This window comes from Ilyonectria robusta, assembly GCF_021365365.1.
Source record: "Ilyonectria robusta strain PMI_751 chromosome Unknown BGZ61scaffold_4, whole genome shotgun sequence".
NCBI lineage: Eukaryota > Fungi > Ascomycota > Sordariomycetes > Hypocreales > Nectriaceae > Ilyonectria > Ilyonectria robusta.
This window is the reverse complement of record NW_025764438.1, coordinates 932,095-948,775: the sequence shown is the minus strand read 5'-3', so window position 1 is coordinate 948,775 and position 16,681 is coordinate 932,095. Positions and strand designations below refer to the sequence as shown.

The 16,681-nt window shown below is 54.2% G+C and overlaps 5 protein-coding genes across 5 annotated transcripts; 2 read left to right on the top strand and 3 right to left on the bottom strand.

Moving 5' to 3' along the window:
• Position 1: 1 nt before the first annotated feature.
• BGZ61DRAFT_344400 (uncharacterized protein) lies at positions 2-2,275 on the top strand (the record flags this gene model as incomplete). Its single annotated transcript, XM_046239697.1, has 4 exons — positions 2-157; positions 255-312; positions 461-1,167; positions 1,295-2,275. 4 exons carry the CDS (start codon positions 2-4, stop codon positions 2,273-2,275), a joined length of 1,902 nt encoding a protein of 633 aa, XP_046108342.1.
• Positions 2,276-5,434: 3,159 nt separating this feature from the next.
• On the bottom strand, positions 5,435-7,759 carry BGZ61DRAFT_383775 (uncharacterized protein; the record flags this gene model as incomplete). The annotated part of the gene is made up of 1 exon (XM_046242689.1): positions 5,435-7,759. A coding segment is annotated over exon 1 (2,064 nt), but the record flags the coding sequence as incomplete, so codon positions are not given.
• A 43-nt stretch (positions 7,760-7,802) lies between these two features.
• Positions 7,803-10,077, bottom strand: BGZ61DRAFT_413690 (chromatin assembly factor 1 subunit C). Its single transcript, XM_046243312.1, has 6 exons — positions 9,793-10,077; positions 9,662-9,715; positions 9,552-9,603; positions 8,982-9,497; positions 8,437-8,922; positions 7,803-8,384 (listed from the first exon to the last, which is right to left on the bottom strand). Exons 1-6 carry the CDS (start codon positions 9,827-9,829, stop codon positions 8,210-8,212), a joined length of 1,320 nt encoding a protein of 439 aa, XP_046108340.1. The 5' UTR covers positions 9,830-10,077; the 3' UTR covers positions 7,803-8,209.
• An 844-nt stretch (positions 10,078-10,921) lies between these two features.
• On the top strand, positions 10,922-15,121 carry BGZ61DRAFT_491179 (XRN 5'-3' exonuclease N-terminus-domain-containing protein; the record flags this gene model as incomplete). The annotated part of the gene is made up of 3 exons (XM_046250405.1): positions 10,922-11,225; positions 11,275-12,564; positions 12,621-15,121. The coding sequence occupies 3 exons, from the start codon at positions 10,922-10,924 to the stop codon at positions 15,119-15,121; spliced, it is 4,095 nt and encodes a 1,364-aa protein (XP_046108339.1).
• Positions 15,122-15,339: 218 nt separating this feature from the next.
• On the bottom strand, positions 15,340-16,427 carry BGZ61DRAFT_162180 (signal peptidase subunit-domain-containing protein). Its single transcript, XM_046237475.1, has 3 exons — positions 16,129-16,427; positions 15,754-16,035; positions 15,340-15,676 (listed from the first exon to the last, which is right to left on the bottom strand). The coding sequence occupies exons 1-3, from the start codon at positions 16,272-16,274 to the stop codon at positions 15,433-15,435; spliced, it is 672 nt and encodes a 223-aa protein (XP_046108338.1). The 5' UTR covers positions 16,275-16,427; the 3' UTR covers positions 15,340-15,432.
• Positions 16,428-16,681: the final 254 nt, after the last annotated feature.

Genomic DNA, 16,681 nt, shown 5'->3' with positions numbered 1-16,681 from the left:
CATGTCTTCGCAACCGCTGCCTCAGCTAAACATCGATCGCTACGTCGTCATCCACGTTGCGACCACCTGCGACGAGCACGGCGTCTATGTGACCAAGGACTCGGCCGAGGTGATTGAGCTTGGATGGATCTTGCTTGATGCCAACTCTCTCGAGGAGGTGAGTCGCCAACAACCACCCCAAAACCCATAACCGGGCCAGCACGTTCCATCTCCGTCGAGCCAAATGGCTAACAAACGTCTTCCTCTGCTGCTAGATTACCCACGAGAGCGTTCTCGTCAAACCTGTCAACACTCCCATCACTCCCCTGTGCAGTAAGTTTTCCACGCTACCATCCCACAATTCTCTCCGCCTTCTCTTTTGCTCCTCGTGGGCCTGGCCCGCCACGCGCCCAGCTGCCAAATCCACTCGCGTTGACGCACCCTTTGGCCAAAAAATGTTCTAACACGCCGACTCTTCTAGCGAGCCTAACCACTTTGACTTGGGAACATGTCCGAAACGCTGGTACCTTTAGAGATGCTATCACCCGATTCGACACCTTCGCTACCGAGTACTTGACCTCCAAGAACCTCGATTTCGTCTTCGTTACCCTCGATGCCTGGGACCTCCGTGTCCAGCTTCCTCGTGAGGCCCGCGACAAGGCCGTCGTGCTGCCTCCTTACCTACAGCACTCTCGCACCTTCGACCTCCGCACAGAGTACCAGCGCTGGCAGCAGCATCACCCGGAGTCGCTGCCCTTCGGTCCTTCGATGCTCTCCAACATCTGTGCCGCCCTCGAGGTCGAGCCCGTTCAGTCGAGTGCTCCCATCAAGCACAACCTCCCCTTCCATCTGCAGGCCCTGGCCCCCGCCTCGCCTCGCCGCGCCATGGAGGAGGCCATTACTCTTGCCCGTGTTCTTCGTGGCCTGATTCGCAAGTCGCAGCCTCCCCAGGAGCACCCCGACGTCCTGACCCGGCCCATGGATGCCCGAGCTGATGTTCGAGCCTTCCTTTCCGAGAGAAGCAAGGTCCTTCACATGTCTGGCCTGCCCCACGACACCACCCAGTCGGAGCTTGAGAGTTGGTTTACTCAGTTTGGTGGTCGTCCCATTGCTTTCTGGACTCTGCGCACTCCTGAGCAGCACAAGCCTACCGGCACTGGATTTGCCGTCTTCTCTTCCCACGAGGAGGTGAGTTCCTATATCTCCTGTTTGATTCTGCACAACGCTATTTGCTTTTCGACACGAGTAGCACTGTATCGAGCATCATACCATACCCAAGAACTTTCCAAACCTGACAGATGCTAACCCGAGACAGGCCGCCGAGAGTCTCTGCATGAACGGCCGTGCTCTGAATGAGAAGGCCATCGAGGTCTCGCCTTCGTCGAGCCGTGTTCTTGACCGCGCCCAGGACATCCTCACTCCCTTCCCTCCCAGCAAGAACCGACCCAGACCCGGTGACTGGACCTGCCCCTCTTGCGGCTTCTCCAACTTCCAGCGCCGAACCGCCTGTTTCCGATGCTCTTTCCCTGCTGTTGGCGCCGGTCCTTCGAACGATGTTGGTAGTGGTGGCGGCGGCGGTGGCGGCAACTATGGAGGGTACAGTGGCTACGGGCCCCCTGCTATGATGCCGCCACCTCCTCATGGTGGCCACCACGGTCCCATGGGCCACGGTGGCGGACGCATGGGTGGCAGCGGTGTCGTCCCCTTCCGTGCCGGTGATTGGAAGTGTGGCAACGAGGTGTGTGGTTACCACAACTTCGCCAAGAATGTCTGCTGCCTGCGTTGCGGTGCCAGCCGCGCCGGTGCTGCGGTAGTTGCCGACTCTGGATATCCTTCGCCCATGGACAACTCCTCTCAGTATAGCATGAGCCAGGGTTCCATGGCTGGAACTCCCGGCCCCGGCCCCTTTTCCTCCGCGAGCTCCTTTGGATCCGGCGGTGGCTACAACCAGCATTTTGGTGGCCCCCCTAGCCACTACCTCCCCTCGGGTCTGGGCGGAGGCGCAGCAGCTTACCCCAGCTCCCTAAACACCCATGGCGGCGGTTTCGGATCGGCCCCTGGCTCTCACTCTGCGGGTCCCTTCGACAGCAGAGCTGCCGAGGCTGCCTTCCAGTCGGCGAGCAACGGCCCGGCTTCTGCTGGCCCCTCGAACAACTTTTACAATAGCTCGAACAATGCTGGCAATGAGAACGATCCCTTTGCCTTCCTTTCTAGCGGAATCGGTGGGCTCTCGGTTAGCGGCGGTGATGCTCGCCAGAACGGCGGCTCTGCTCCTCCCAGCAAGTCGCCCGCCTAAGCATCGACACAAATTTGCCACGGCCAGGCCGGTGTGTACATGCTTTCTTTTGATCACCATCATCAGCCCTTGGGCGGGGGACGATTCCGTGTCACTTTTTTGTTGCGCAAAACGACTTTGGGATGATGAATATAGAGCATTTGACCTTGGCAAATACCTTCTGGACTTGGTTGTTCTCTTTGAGGAAAGGCAGGCGGTGTGTATTGGTTTTGGAAGACCAGGAACGGAGTGTCGGACACTATTTCAGGCGGGACTTGTTAAAAAATTTCGAAGGCTGGAAGACAAAAGTGACTACCTTGCCCAATGCCAGGGCTGCTCTTGGGGGGGTTGACGAGTCTATCAGTTCGGTACGGGGAGCTTTGCTAGGCCGCTGGCTCGTTGGCGGGCCGGGCTTCATGATCTTTTTGTTTCTTTTCGGTCGAGATCATGACGCCTCGGCTGCGCTCAATGGGACGGAGGCTGTTTTGCTGGAAAACTGGTTTCGGGGGTCGGGGTGCATAGCGAAGGGGAGTGTAAGGGTATATCTTGGCCTTTGTGTGCGACTCAAATATCCAGTTTGGCCGGTGTCAGCTTGCTACTGCTACCCGACAAACTGCTTTTCTGTCTCTCATCTTCCCTCTTCACATCATCTCACACCTTCTTTCTATCTCTCATGTCTTTCTTGTTCTTCTTTTCCTAGTCATCTCCCCTTATCACTCATCACTCATCAATCATCGCACATTACACATATTTTAACCCTGTTTTTCTTTTTCTTTGCTACATGCTTGCGTCTTTTCTCCTTTTCATTTTGGGACGCACAGGAGCTGGGGAGCCGGAGGAAGGAAACCACACGGGGAAATCGGGGCTGGCGGACGGAGGAGTCGGGGAGTGCAAAGGGAAATCTCTCTCATTCAAAGGCTGGCTTATATATATTGTTTGCTCTGCTTTCCCGTGGGGGTGCTGGTTGTTTGCGCTCTCTTCTTCCCTCCCCTCTGTGTCTCGCCTTCAATGAGGGCCAACCTTGCAGGATGAAAAAAGGGGGCGTTCCCGGTTATACTACCCATTCATCCAGCTGTCTCTACTGCGTCATTGGACGAACATTGCGGGAAGTCATTGGATCTTGGTCTTGAGGGGCTCTGGAGGCGGAGGAAGAAGGGCGGAAACTGGACTGGTTGTACCGCCTAGGCTGGCTGGACGGGATGGATAGGGTTGGATGCAATGGGTTGGACGGGCGGTTCGGGTTGGAGGTTGTGATGCTTTTCCTGTTGCTTTTGATGCTTTTCTTTCTCCCTCTCTCCGTTTCTGTTGATAGGTAATCTCTTCTGGGGCATGTCTCTCTCGTGTCGCAGATGTTGCATATGCTAGGATGCAAAAAGAATGTCCTTTTCGTTGTACCTGGTTTGTTCTTCACCATATTGTTTGTTGTTTTGTCTTTTCCGCAAACATGGAGGGCTATGCATGGATATCGGTCGTTGGGGAGCAGGGGTTGCAGGTATGGGGTTGATCAAAAAGGTGAATTATGGATGCAAGGTTTAGGGAAAAAGTGTGTAGATGTTTGTTTTGAATTGACGTCTTTTGCAAGAAGCGACATACATTTCGTTTGTATTTGTCGAGTTTGGTGCACATGCGTCTGGATCGTCACGCAGGAACCACTGGGACGTTAATGGGTTGACAGCCGTGTAACCAGGGGCCACTATGAACCACCTAAAGTTCTGATCTCAAAGAGAACATTTCCTGATCCCCTTTGTTCTGGCGTGATATACATTACATTTCTCATACATGGTGTTGATGACTCTCCTCAACGAGGTTTGCCGATGGCAACATTCAACTTCATCCCATCATCCCCCAATTCTGAGCCGCTCCCTGACATTGAGCCTGATGCTACACTCATGGGGGCGGTGCACCCTGGTTTTGGGCCTGCCCTTGATTCTGTGCCACTTGATGAATCTGTGCTCCTTGAACGAATCCTCCCTGCTGCTGGGCAAGCCCCTGGTGATGCGGCGCCTGATGCTGCGCTCCTTGAACGAATCCTCCCAGCTGCTGGAAAAACCCCTGATTCTGGGCTGGCACTTGATTCTGTGCCACTTGATGAATCTGTGCTCCTTGAATGAATCCTCCCTGCTGCTGGACAAACCCCTGATTCTGGGCTGGCACTTGATTCTGTGCCGCTTGAGGAATCTGTGCTCCTTGAAGGAATCCTCCCTGTTGCTGGACAAACCCCTGATGGTGCTGTGCCTGATGCTGCACTCCTTGAATGAATCCTCCCTGCTGTTGGGCAAAACCTTGATGGTGCTGCGCCTGATGCTGCGCTGGCACTTGATTCTGTGCCACTTGATGAATCGGCACTCCTTGAACGAATCCTCCCTGCTGCTGGGCAAGCCCCTGATGATGCTGCGCCTGATGCTGCACTCCTTGGGGGTGAACGCCCTGATATGGGACCTGGCCTTGAAATTGCGCCGGCATTTGGAGCTGTACCGGTTGCTGAATCTGTGCTCCTTGAACTGATTCCCCCTGGCTCTGGGAAAATCCCTGATGTTGCGCTACTCCTGGGACGTTTGCCCCCTGATCTAGTCCCATTTGCTGCTGCTGTAGCAGCCACGGTTCTATCTGCCGCTCCGACTCGGCTTTCAAATATGCCTCGAATTGGCTGAAGGCTGCGTCCTCATCATAAGTCAGACCTTGTGGTTGTGCTGGCATCTGCTGCTGTGCTGGTGCCTGATGTTGTGCTCCTTGAATGTTACCTCCCTGGTGTTGAGGCACTCCTTGATGTTGCCCTAGCCCCTGATTCTGCGCAGCCTGATGTTGTGGCACTAGTTGCTGCGGTGCTGGCCCCTGATGTATCACTCCTTGCAGGTTTGCCCCCTGTTGTGATGAATCTCCCAGGCTCAACATTCCCGGAGGAGGAGGTTGCGCCATCGAATACTGCAGCACTGGTTGTTGTACAAGCGGATGCTGGGTGGCTGTAATATATGGTTGTGGTACGAGCCACCCCTGGTCCGCATGGTTTGCCTCCGGTTGCTGTGCGTACCCGGGAAGTTGATTCCCGTGAGGGATCGGAAAGCCAAAGTGCTGATACCCAAACTGCATCTGGTGGTTGTTTGGTGGGTACAGAATAGGGAGATGAGTCTGTTCCTGGAGATGTAGGACATCAACATCATCAATGTCGATGTCTCCCCCCCCCTCACCCTCCGTTTCCGCATCATCAGTCTCATCTTCCTCGGCCTCTTCCTCGGTCTCATCTTCATCTTCCTGGATCCCTTCTTCGCCATCCTCATCCTCGTCATTCACACCACCATCGCCTGCCCAAGCCAAGGGCTGGTCTCGATTCACTGTCCACTTTGTCCAGTTGAATACACCAAACAACTCTTCTTCCCTGTGAGTCTCGCGTGCCATTGAACTCAATGTCTGATCTCCGTCAATGCCCAGATCCGCTCCCATTCCTAGTAGCGAGCTGTTGACAAACTCGATCCAAGCTTGGTTATCGTCTAGAGCTGGGACGCCTGATGGATTGCCCCTGACGTAAGGTCTGAGCCGCACTCCACGTCTGATCTCGTCGTCAAGAGAGTAGCCTGCCGTGGAGCACTCGTCTTCTGACTCTTCCTCTTCTCCGTCTCCGTCCTCGGAGTCGGAGTCACCACACCAGGCCATGGAGCGCAGCCGCTCATCCTCATCGTCGTCGATAATTTCCTGCTGTTGCTGTGGCGTGAGTTTGTTCCAACGCTTCTTGAGGGTGTGCTTGCGTTTCCAGTGGTGCCGAGTGTCCACGTGCTTCAGGACATTTTCATCGTCTGAAATGTACATCTCCTCTTCGGTCGGCACAAGATTCTCTCCAGTGCTGAAGTCAATATAACCCCAGACGACCATGTCCATCAAGTGTTTGTCAAGCTCTAGGCCACGGGTCACAGCCTCCATGGGTATGAGCTCATCTGGGCGTGCGAGATGCCGTATGCCTTCACCCCACCCCTCACAGTGAACGATGCCGACTTCATGGCAAGGAACGCCGAAAATTTCCGTATTTGCAAGGTCCTGGGTCCAGTGGGTGGGCGAGATTTGGTAGTCATACCGCACCTTGAGCTCCAGGAAATCGGAAAGCTCGGTGTATTTGTTGCACATGAGCAGCTGCCACAATGGATACAAGCCCTTCTGGCCCATCATGAGGTTGACCAGTTCGGTAGAGGCAGGACCGAAGACAGGATCGATAAAGTGCATGCCAAGCTTGACGAGGAAGAATTGGACATTGAAGAGGTCTCTTTCAGTCCATATTTCTTGGGAATGCAACAAAGCCTGTCGCTGGGCGGTCGTGGAAACTTCCATCAGGAGCCAAAGACGGACGAGTGTAGGAAGCATACCATTTGGCAAGCGGTGTCCATTGCGGGCTAGGATGGCGATGATCTCTCTGCAGCACCGAACACGTCCCAAGACCAGCTGTAGATACTTGATGCCGGGGATCAGTCGAGCATCATTCCGTTGGTGTGATGGAATTCGAGACTGGGCGCTTGGATCTTGGCCGACCCATGTCCGGCCAGCAGGATCGGGGATCAAATGACGGCGGTAGAGCTTAAAGTTGAATGTGCGGCCAGCGTCTGGGGCGTTTAATGATACCCACGCCTTAATGCTGGAGAACATGTGGCTGCTGATGGCTTCATTGAATGATCGGCTGACTGAATAGAGGTTCAAAACATCTCGTGGCCGTAGGTGCTTGCCAATCTCAACAGCGATTTCGACGTGTTGGCAGAGTGCAGTGATGATGTCGTGGCTTGTGTGCTTGAGACTGAGCTTGTTCATGTCGTTTTCGGGGCTATATGGAGTGGTTCCGCCAAAGAACTTGTCCAGCCCATCCGGCATAAACTTGAACTTCTTGTTGGATACTCCATTGAGGTGGTCTTTCTGAACGGAAAACTTTTCTTCCAAGACCTGGCCGTATCCCTCCTCCATGGTGTAGTCGGTGATATCTTGAGCATCTTCCATGACTTGATTCCCAAGGACCGCCGCATCCGAGACGACGATGCCGAGAGCTTGCAGGTCTGCCTCCTCTCGAGAGGCTCGTTCGGCTTCTTTAGAAGCCCGCAACTTCAAAGCCTCAGCGACATCAGCTGCTGTGACGTGCTGGCCGGTCGGTGCGATGTGCTGGAGGTGCTGCAGTTGATGGAAGGCGACGGTAGCGAGTCTAATGGCATCGATACGACCAAAGCCGCGAAGCTCAGCGTTGGCGACAACATCCTCGAGCTTGAAAGGAACCGACATTCCGGAGAGCTATTGGTTGATGCAGCTCTGAGGAGCGAGTCTGGTCGAGAGAGATGTGGCTAAGGAAAGAGTGTACGAGTGTGAGGGTTTCAAAAGAAAAGTGATGCTTTGTGAGGTGAAATCAAGCCCACCGAGCGGCCGCGAGCATTGTTCGCAACTGGCTGTATTGTTCTGTTGAGGGGAGATGGGAGACAACAAACGCTGGTTGCAAAAGAAGGATGCCGATTCATCTGCAAACGAGAATGAACCGCGTGTTTTGACAACCAGCGAGCAAGACGGAACAAGAATCACAATGAAAGTCGATGGAGATCAACAGACAGCGAGTTGGCGAAGGTGAGAAAGGGATTATGTTTTGGGGCACAGCCGAAATCGGAGAATTTGTCCGTGAATCACACATCGCTCGCCAGCTGTCAAACGAAACTTGACAGTTGGCGCACGTGAGCATCACATTGTTCACAGGGAAAACGCCAGTATCCTAGGCACCGGCCTCGGGCTGTTTGCAAGTGAAGGGGTAAGTGAAAGGGACGTTTGCCGTCTTTTGTTGTTCTTCATCTCGTCGCCCTGGGTTACTTCACATCTGTCTTCAGCTACCTTAGGTGACTTGCTTCTCGTCGTCAATGGCAACTCACTATTTTGTTGCCAGAGCTGCCAGAGCTGCTGCGTCTCCTCATCCTATGAAGACCGACTCTTCTCTACGAACTTCCACCTCATCTATCGGTCGAGCTCATCGACAGGCAGGTCGCCGTCGTCCTTGCCCACAATGGACTCTCCAACCTTCCAGATTTGCAGCAAGTTGTCCTCAGCTGCACTTGCAACGAGCCAGGGCTCACTGGGGTTCCAGCTAAAGTCTGCGAGGTGGTTTGTGTGACCACCGTGCATGAACAGGCTGGGGTTGTGTTAGCGGTTTGGTTTCAGCGGTGGTCAGGGGTACAACGTACAGTTCAGGGACTCCATCGTCTTGGTCGTCAGGCAGCTGCTCTTCGCCCACACGGGAGAGATCCCAGAAAATGATTCTCCTGTCGTAGCTGGCGCTACCCAGAATGCCAGCCTCAGTGGGGTGCCACGCCAGGGATGTCACAGCATCCATGTGTCCCTCCAGAGTGTGAACCTTCTCCTTAACATTGCGCAGATCCCAAATACCAATCGTCTTGTCGGCCGAAGCGGTGGCGACGAGCACCTCCGAGTTGGGGTTGAAGGCGAGAGCATTGATAGCATCCAGGTGACCACGTCTAGCGACCACAGCGGCCTTGCCAGTTTCGCTGTGGCGCACATCGACAATCTGTAGAGTCTGATCATCTGACACGGAACCGATAAAGTTCTTGGATATGGGGTGGTATTGAACGTCGTTGACGATCTGGGTATGGTGGGTGTATCTGCGGGCAGGCTTGAGAATTCTCGACTCCGCCTCGAGTGTTTTCAGGTCCCTATGCTGGCCTTAGCTAGCTCTTTCTAAATTCGAGCGTCTTCAGTTGGGACCGCTTACCAGAGGCACATAGTTTTATCCTCACTACCCGAAGCAAGGCATCCAGCCTCATGAGGGTTCCAGTTGAGACCGAAGCCCTCTGCCTTGTGGCCAACGAGCTCAATCTGAGCGTTGACTTTGCCAAGGGAGGTGGGCTGAAGGGGGTGCTTTGTTCGGTCAAAGATGAGGATCTTGCCGTCGACACAGAGTGTGGCAATGATGTCGGGGTTCTGGGGCTGGTACCGGGCCTTGTTGACCTCGCCAGGGTGCTCGATCTTCTGGACAATGTCGCACTTGATGGCGGCCACGTCTCCAGATTTTCCGTATCCGCCAATCTCGCCGCGCTCCTCATCGTAGTGGTCGGGATTCGGCGCCACAGCCTTAGGGATCTGAACGTCGGCAATCTGGACAAAGTTGGGGCTCTCATCGGACGTGTGGGTGCCGAGGAGTAGTCGGTGAACTTGGTAATTCTTGCCCTCAGGCTCCTTGACATCGGGGAACCACTGGACAGTGAGGGTAGGCCAGGTCAGAGCCGTTCTATAATGGTGAGTCCAGGGGTTCTGGGGTGCCAACATGGAGATTTGTCCTTACCCTAAGATCATGTCGTACAAGAAGGGACTGTTCTTCTTCCACGTCTTGTATTCTGAGATGAGTGTCAGCAAGTGAGCAAGGTAAAGGGTCAGCTTGCATAGGGCTCGTACCTTCATTGATGAGGCGTTCGCCTTGGTCATCTTCTTCTTCGTGGGCCATTTCGACTGTAGAATGCGTGAGTAAAGCGCACTTGCTGAATGTTTGCGCGTGGGTGGCGGCGGAATTCCGTTGGCGAACTCACCGTCAAGGTCGCGCTCTGCAGCCTGTGTCGGCGCCATCGTGGTAATGTGTGCGTGCCCGGGGTTCTTACGACTTTAAAATGTGATATCGAGACGGGAAGTTGACGTTCGGCGAAGTGGATGAGCGCTGATGAGCTGCGTGCAGACGGAGGAGAGCTTGCAAGATGCGCGGCTGAGGTAGTGGAGCTGTCGCATTGAGAAGGCTGAAAAGTGAGGAGGGTTCACGCGTCGCGCGTTAAGAGGTACTTCCTTAGTTAGAGGGAGGGAGAGGTGTGGCTGAGTATGCCAGGCGCTTGTGGCCCTGAAAGCTAGGTGCCAAGGGGCCATGAAAACCACCTTGGAACAGCGCAGTCCCCTGCAACCACTGCCCTGGACTAGGCGGCGGGCATCCCACGATACCGTGCTCAGCCTCACCAGATCAGCGGGGTGGATGTGGCTGGTGGGCCTTTCGGCATTGACTCACATTGGACAACCCAGCAGCCCCTCCACAAGCTCCCCAATTCAGGCAGAGCCCCATCGCTCGACGTTGCAGACTGGACTCTCATTCTAGCTCCCACATCGTCACGACAACCCGCACCGTCGCAACCATCACCTCTCCCCAAACCACTCTTCTAAACCGCCCTCCCCCATCTCCTTGGATTCACGACTCTGTTCTTCACTCCTTGGACATTCGGCAGGACCTGCTCCTTGATCTCTTCTGCCTCTCTCCCCCCATCTGTATTTTCACGTCTTGTGCGGGAACCTTGATTGGCTCACCTCTGCGTTGTTCCATCATCACTCTTGCGACAGGATTTTCCACGTTCGGCGCCCTTTTATTCAGGCGCTTATTTTACCCCATCGCTTCGCGGTCTGCCTTGACTTGTTCCGTGGGCTGAGAATCGCCCACCACCCGTCACCATGGGGTACGATAGCTCCCCGCTGGCCCTCTCTCCCGCCGCCTAATCTCTATCGGCTGTCGCTAACACCTCTTGCTCGTCGCAGTGTCCCCAAGTTCTTCAGATGGCTCTCCGAGCGCTATCCCGCTATCTCCCAACTCATCGCAGAGAACCGAATACCCGAGTTCGACTGCCTCTACGTTCGAGGTCCCGAACATCCTCGACCAATTCCCTGCTAACAACCGTCTAGTTGGATATGAATGGTATTATCCATAACTGCACCCATAAAGATGCTGGCGAGGACGTTTCCTTTCGTTTAAGCGAGGAGGAAATGTTCATCCGCATATTCAACTACATCGAACATCTGTTTGGTAAAATCAAACCCAAACAGCTCTTCTTCATGGCCATCGATGGCGTTGCACCCCGCGCCAAGATGAACCAGCAGCGCGCGCGACGTTTCCGCACGGCGCTGGACGTCGAAAAGGCCCGCGACAAGGCCATCAGTGAAGGCGTCGAGATGCCCAAAGAGGAGCCTTTCGACAGTAACTGCATTACTCCTGGTATGCCCGCTCTCAGTACTCCACGAAGCGCAAGTCTAACAGTTCCTAGGAACCGAGTTCATGGCAAAGCTGTCTCAACAACTGAGGTACTTTGTGAACAAGAAGGTGTCGGAAGACACTGACTGGCAGGGGTGCGAGATTGTGCTATCCGGCCACGAAGTTCCTGGTGAGGGAGAACACAAAATCATGGAGTACATCCGAAACGCCAAGGCGCAACCTGGATATAACTCCAACATCCGACACTGTCTCTATGGCCTTGACGCCGACTTGATCATGCTGGGTCTCCTCAGCCACGATCCTCATTTCTGCCTCCTCCGAGAAGAAGTGACGTTCGGGCGGGCATCCAAGACCAAGTCGAAGGAACTGGAGCATCAGAATTTCTATCTGCTCCATCTGTGCATCGTCAGAGAGTATCTTGAGATGGAGTTCCAGGAGCTCAAACAGGACGGGGTCTTAAGTTTCCCATTCGATCTTGAAAGGGTTATTGATGACTTTATTCTAATGGCCTTCTTTGTTGGAAACGATTTCTTGCCCAATCTACACGGATTACATATCAACGAGGGTGCTTTGGCGAACATGTTTAGGATATACAAGACCATCATTCCAAAGGGTGATGGGTATATCAACGAAAACGGAGTCATCAACATGGATCGCCTACAAGCCCTGCTCGGCGAGATCTCAAACCTCGAAGTCCAACAATTCGAAGACGACGTCTCGGATGAAAAGTGGTTCGTATCGAAACAAATGGAGAAGAAGTTGGAAAACGCCAGCCGCAAGACGCCAAAAGGCGCTCAGCTTGTCATCACTTCAGCACAACGAGATCTCTGGAAGCAGAAGATCCGCCCATACGTCTCAAAACGCTCTGATCAGCCCTTGGATCTTGGAGCGGACCTCATAGCTGCCGATCGCAAGTTTGTGCAGGATCTTGCGGAATCCATGCATCTGCAATGGTCCACCAAAGAAGATGATGAGGGCCACCGCCACCTCCTCGTGGAATTCCCCCCTAAGATTGGTGACGACGATGATGAGGAAGAGGAGGAAGGTAACCTTGCCGCTTACCGGGTGACGAAGACGTACGACAAGGCCATGGTCATCGATCTGACCGCCGAGGACGCTCAGAAAAACTACCAGAAGTTGTATCAGGACAAGTACCAGGGCTGGAAGACGAAATACTATCTCCAGAAGTTTGAGGAATGGGCCCCGGAGAAATATGACAAGGAGCTTTTGGACCTCTGCGAGAACTACGTGCAAGGTCTGCAATGGGTCTTGTATTACTACTACCGTGGAATCGCATCCTGGCCGTGGTTCTACAAATACCACTACGCGCCTCTCATCTCAGGTAAGCTTCAGGACAGTCGGTACAAGGGCGAGAAGCATGGTGCTAACAAGACGCAGATGTTGTCAAGGGTGTCGGAGCGGACCTGAACTTCCAGAAGGGCCAGCCCTTTAAACCTTATGAACAGCTCATGGGTGTCTTGCCGGATCGAAGCAAAAAGATTGTCCCCAAGGTCTATCACGATCTCATGACCAACCCCGAGTCCCCAATTATCGACTTCTATCCCCGAGACTTTGAATTGGACATGAACGGCAAGAAGATGGACTGGGAAGCTGTTGTCAAGATTCCCTTCATTGATGAGAAGCGGTTGTTGTCCGCCATGGCGACAAAGAATGACCTGTTGGAAGATGACGAGAAGGCTCGCAACGGATTTGGTGTCCCAATCAAGTTCACCTACAACCCGGAGGTAAACTTCACTTACCCGTCACCCCTCCCTGGTATTTTCCCGGAGGTCCAGTTCTGCCACTGCATCGAAAACATCTTTGACCTCCCTGATATGGAGGGTCTTCAATACCTCTCAGGTCTGACGAACGGCGCGTTGCTAAACGTGTCGGCTTTGGCTGGCTTCCCCACATTGCACACCCTCCCATACACCGCACAGCTTGTGGAGGGTTATGGTGTCAATGTTTTCCAGTCGGATAGCCGCAACCCCAGCGTTGTTGTCACTCTGACTGGGACCGAGAGCCGTACCAAGACTGAAACTTGGAAGGCGAAGCTGGGCCAACGCTGCTTCGTTGGATACCCCTTCCTTCAAGAGGCCAAGGTGATGAGGGTGCAGGATGAGCTCTTTAGCTACGAGTTAGCAGAGAATGGCAAGGACATCGTGACTAAGGACCACAACAACAGGGAGGCTGCCGACTTCGCCAAGGAATCCGACTTCCTCGAGAATTGGCATAGCAAGCGACTTGCTATTACCATCGGACAAGTTGAGTGTCTCGTCGTTGTCCATATGCTCAAGGGTCTGCTCCGGACGGAGGAGGGTGCGCTTATCAAGGAATATGCGGAAAACCCCAGTGTTCGAAGCACATATGCTGCTCAAACCATTGTTGATGATGTCGTCAACGAGGACGAGCGGTTCATTGAAAAGGTAGCTCTTCCCATCGAGGAGGAGTTCCCTCAGGGCACACGCGCCTTTTTCCTCGGCGAGTATGCCTTTGGCCGTCCTCTCGAAATCACTGGCCACATCAACAACAAGGCCGAGATTGTTGTGTCAATGCTCAAGACTAAGGAACTAGACTTTGCAAAGCAAATCATTTACCAGGCGGAACGCAATAACCCATACACGCCTTCATTTGCCGTTGCCAAGCAGCTAGGAGTGCATCCTCTCGTGTTGAGCAAGATTACCTCATCCTACCAGATAATTAACTCTGCCGGACTGAGACTGAACTTGGGTCTGAACCTCAAGTTTGAAGGACGGAAGCTCAAGGTTTTGGGTTACTCCAGAAAGTCCCAGACTGGATGGGAGTTCAGCGGTATGGCGATCAAGCTGATTGCGGATTACATGGTTGCATTCCCCGACTTCTTTGCTGGCATCCAGAGGGAGCCACAGAAGAGTGACGTGTCGGAGACCGATCTGTGGAATGACCCTAGTGTGGCTGGCCAGAGAGTTAAGGAAATTGTGGCCTGGCTGAAGAAGCAGGAGACCGGCAAGTTCGAGCGAGTGCCGCTTGAAGCTGAGCAGCTTGATTCCGAGGTTGTTATGGCTCTGGCCAGCGTTGGAGAACAAATTCATCTGGCCTCCTCCGACATTGACATCCGAAAGCTGCGTTCGGTCCCCCGTTCGGCTCTCCTGAAGCCCTCTGATGCCGAGATGGTTCTTGGAAACCAAAACTTCGCTCTGGGGGACAGGGTCACATATGTCACGGCTTCTGGAAAGGTTCCTATTGCAACTCGTGGAACGGTCGTCGGCATCAGCCGCACCGCCACTGCTCTCCTGTTGGATGTGGTCTGGGACACTTCATTCATGAGCGGAACGACACTGGGCGAGAGAGCCCCAATGTTCCGCGGCCAGACTGTTGCATCATCGTCGGTTCTGAACACCTCCGTCAAGCAGGTCATCTCTACGACTAGCAAGTCTCAGCAGCGTCGAAACGTCCCTGCCGCCTCCGGGGCTTACGGGTCTGTCGGTGTTACGCAATACAAGGATGCGCCAGCTCCCGCACCGCTACGCGGCGGCTGGCGTGGTGCCCTCAACGGTACTCATTCACCCCGTGGACGCGGCAACGGAAATGGAGGCCGAGGCGGTGCTCCCAACCTTATGCACAGCACATTGGTCTACCGCAACGGTCCTGAGGGCCAGGGTGGTAACGGCAATGGTCGAGGAGGCTATGGAGGACGCGGACATGGCCGAGGCAACATGCACGGTTCCCCGGGTCCAGACGCCGGAGACCAACCCCAGGAACAGAGATACGGCAACGTGCCTCCTCCTGCCAGCCTGGATCAGCCACGCGGTAGAGGCCGTGGCCGTGGCGGACGAGGACGAGGACGCGGCGGACCCAATCGTGGACGAGGAGGTAACGCGGGCGGTAACGCGGCTGGGGGCAACGCAACTCAGGACTAGGTGTCCTCAGGGTTTTGTCATATCGATACTTATGACTCTTACTATGGCTTATGATTCTTACTATGCATGAAACGCATGTCAATGATTGTATGAACAAGGATGCATGGCCTGGATAGGACGGTGAGAGTGGCCACATGTAGTATAGACTAGACGCCTGTATCACGAAGTCACGAACACGACACTAATTGCCTAACAATCGTTCGCAATCGGAAGAGTTTCAAGTGTCCGTAACCAGTCCATTAAACGCCTTTACATGCTATATATAGTTTTACATCCCCAGCTGTGACATGAACCTACTCTGCTGGCTGAACTCAAGTATTCTTCTTCTTCTTCTCGTCCTTCTTCTTGAGGGCGGGAAGATTGAAGGTTTTACTCATGCCGCCAGCCAACTTCTTCCAAGGGCCAATATCCTGATCCTGGTTCCAAGTCAGGAGGCCAACCCAGGGCTGGACGTTGTAGTGCAGCTTGAGGGTAACATCTTCCTTCTCAGCGATCCTGCCGCTTGGGTGGGTGATCTGGTACTTGGGCTTCTGGTTTCGGAGCTTGAGCAGGCCGCTATGATCATGAAGGGTCAGTCTCGCAATTCCCAGAGAAATCAAAAGGCGGAGTTGCCAATAGAGGGCGAAACTAACCGGCTAGGATCAATCGTCTTGCCCTCAGCGCTGCGCTTAAGCTTCTTCATGGCGACGGGGCCAATGTTCTGTAGGTGGTCGGCGCTGGGATTGGTGATGATTGAATCCCAGATGACAGCCTCATTGGTGGCGTTTTCGGGGCCAGGCCACTCGGCGGTAACGTAGACGAAGAGCTGCTTGGTGTTCCATGTGAACAAAGACGAGAGGTCGGCGTCGAGGGAGAACTTGATGATGGCGTACTCCTCCTTCTTGGAGCTGTAGTAGTGCGGGCGGCCCTTGACACTGCGAACGGGAAGAGAAGAGAAATCACAGTTAGCCATGCACACTTGGAACAGCAGAGTTTCGGATCGGGCCGATCAGGCGGTGGTTCAGTACACTTGGACGTTCGTGGGCGCGAGGAGGCCAGAGGCAGGCGTGCGCGGGGTGAGGAAGTCGGAGGCGGCGATGAGGGCGGCGACGACGAAGGCGACGGTGGTGAAGAACCCGAAGGTGTTTTGGATGCGGGTGAGGGAGTTGTACATGGCGGGTGACTATTGCATGGGGGCCTCCAGCTATCGTGGCATTGGGCGGGTTGCGTCGTTGGAGGGAGGATGGAGGGAGCAGAGGTGGTGAAGTGCCGTTGAGCTGGTGATAATTAATCTGGACACGTCCGTCGTTTGCGCGCGCGTGCCAGGTGAGGACAGAAGCTCCAGGCTCTCAGTGCGCCAGCTCCAGTGGGTGCTCAGCCTTGTGATTGGGTCAATGTGGGGATCGCAGGCACCTACAGCGCTATTGCAGCGGCCTGAGGTAAAACGGCACGCTAAATTACCATCATGACATGTCCAGGCGCAATCTCAACATGATTTAGTCCAACTCACGATGGGACGAATATTGCCCGATGACCATCATTCATCTAAACATTTGTTTGGCTTGTACCTCCAATGCCTAC

Coding starts and splice junctions, on each gene's coding strand:
- BGZ61DRAFT_413690 (XM_046243312.1), bottom strand. CDS start 9,829: ATGGCGCCGACACAGGCTGCAGAGCGCGACCTTGACG. Junction 9,604..9,661: donor CGAACGCCTCATCAATGAAG/GTACGAGCCCTA, acceptor CACTCATCTCAG/AATACAAGACGTGGAAGAAG. Junction 9,498..9,551: donor TTGTACGACATGATCTTAGG/GTAAGGACAAAT, acceptor TCACCATTATAG/AACGGCTCTGACCTGGCCTA.
- BGZ61DRAFT_162180 (XM_046237475.1), bottom strand. CDS start 16,274: ATGTACAACTCCCTCACCCGCATCCAAAACACCTTCGGGTTCTTCACC. Junction 16,036..16,128: donor GCGCCCACGAACGTCCAAGT/GTACTGAACCAC, acceptor TCCCGTTCGCAG/TGTCAAGGGCCGCCCGCACT. Junction 15,677..15,753: donor AAGACGATTGATCCTAGCCG/GTTAGTTTCGCC, acceptor TCATGATCATAG/CGGCCTGCTCAAGCTCCGAA.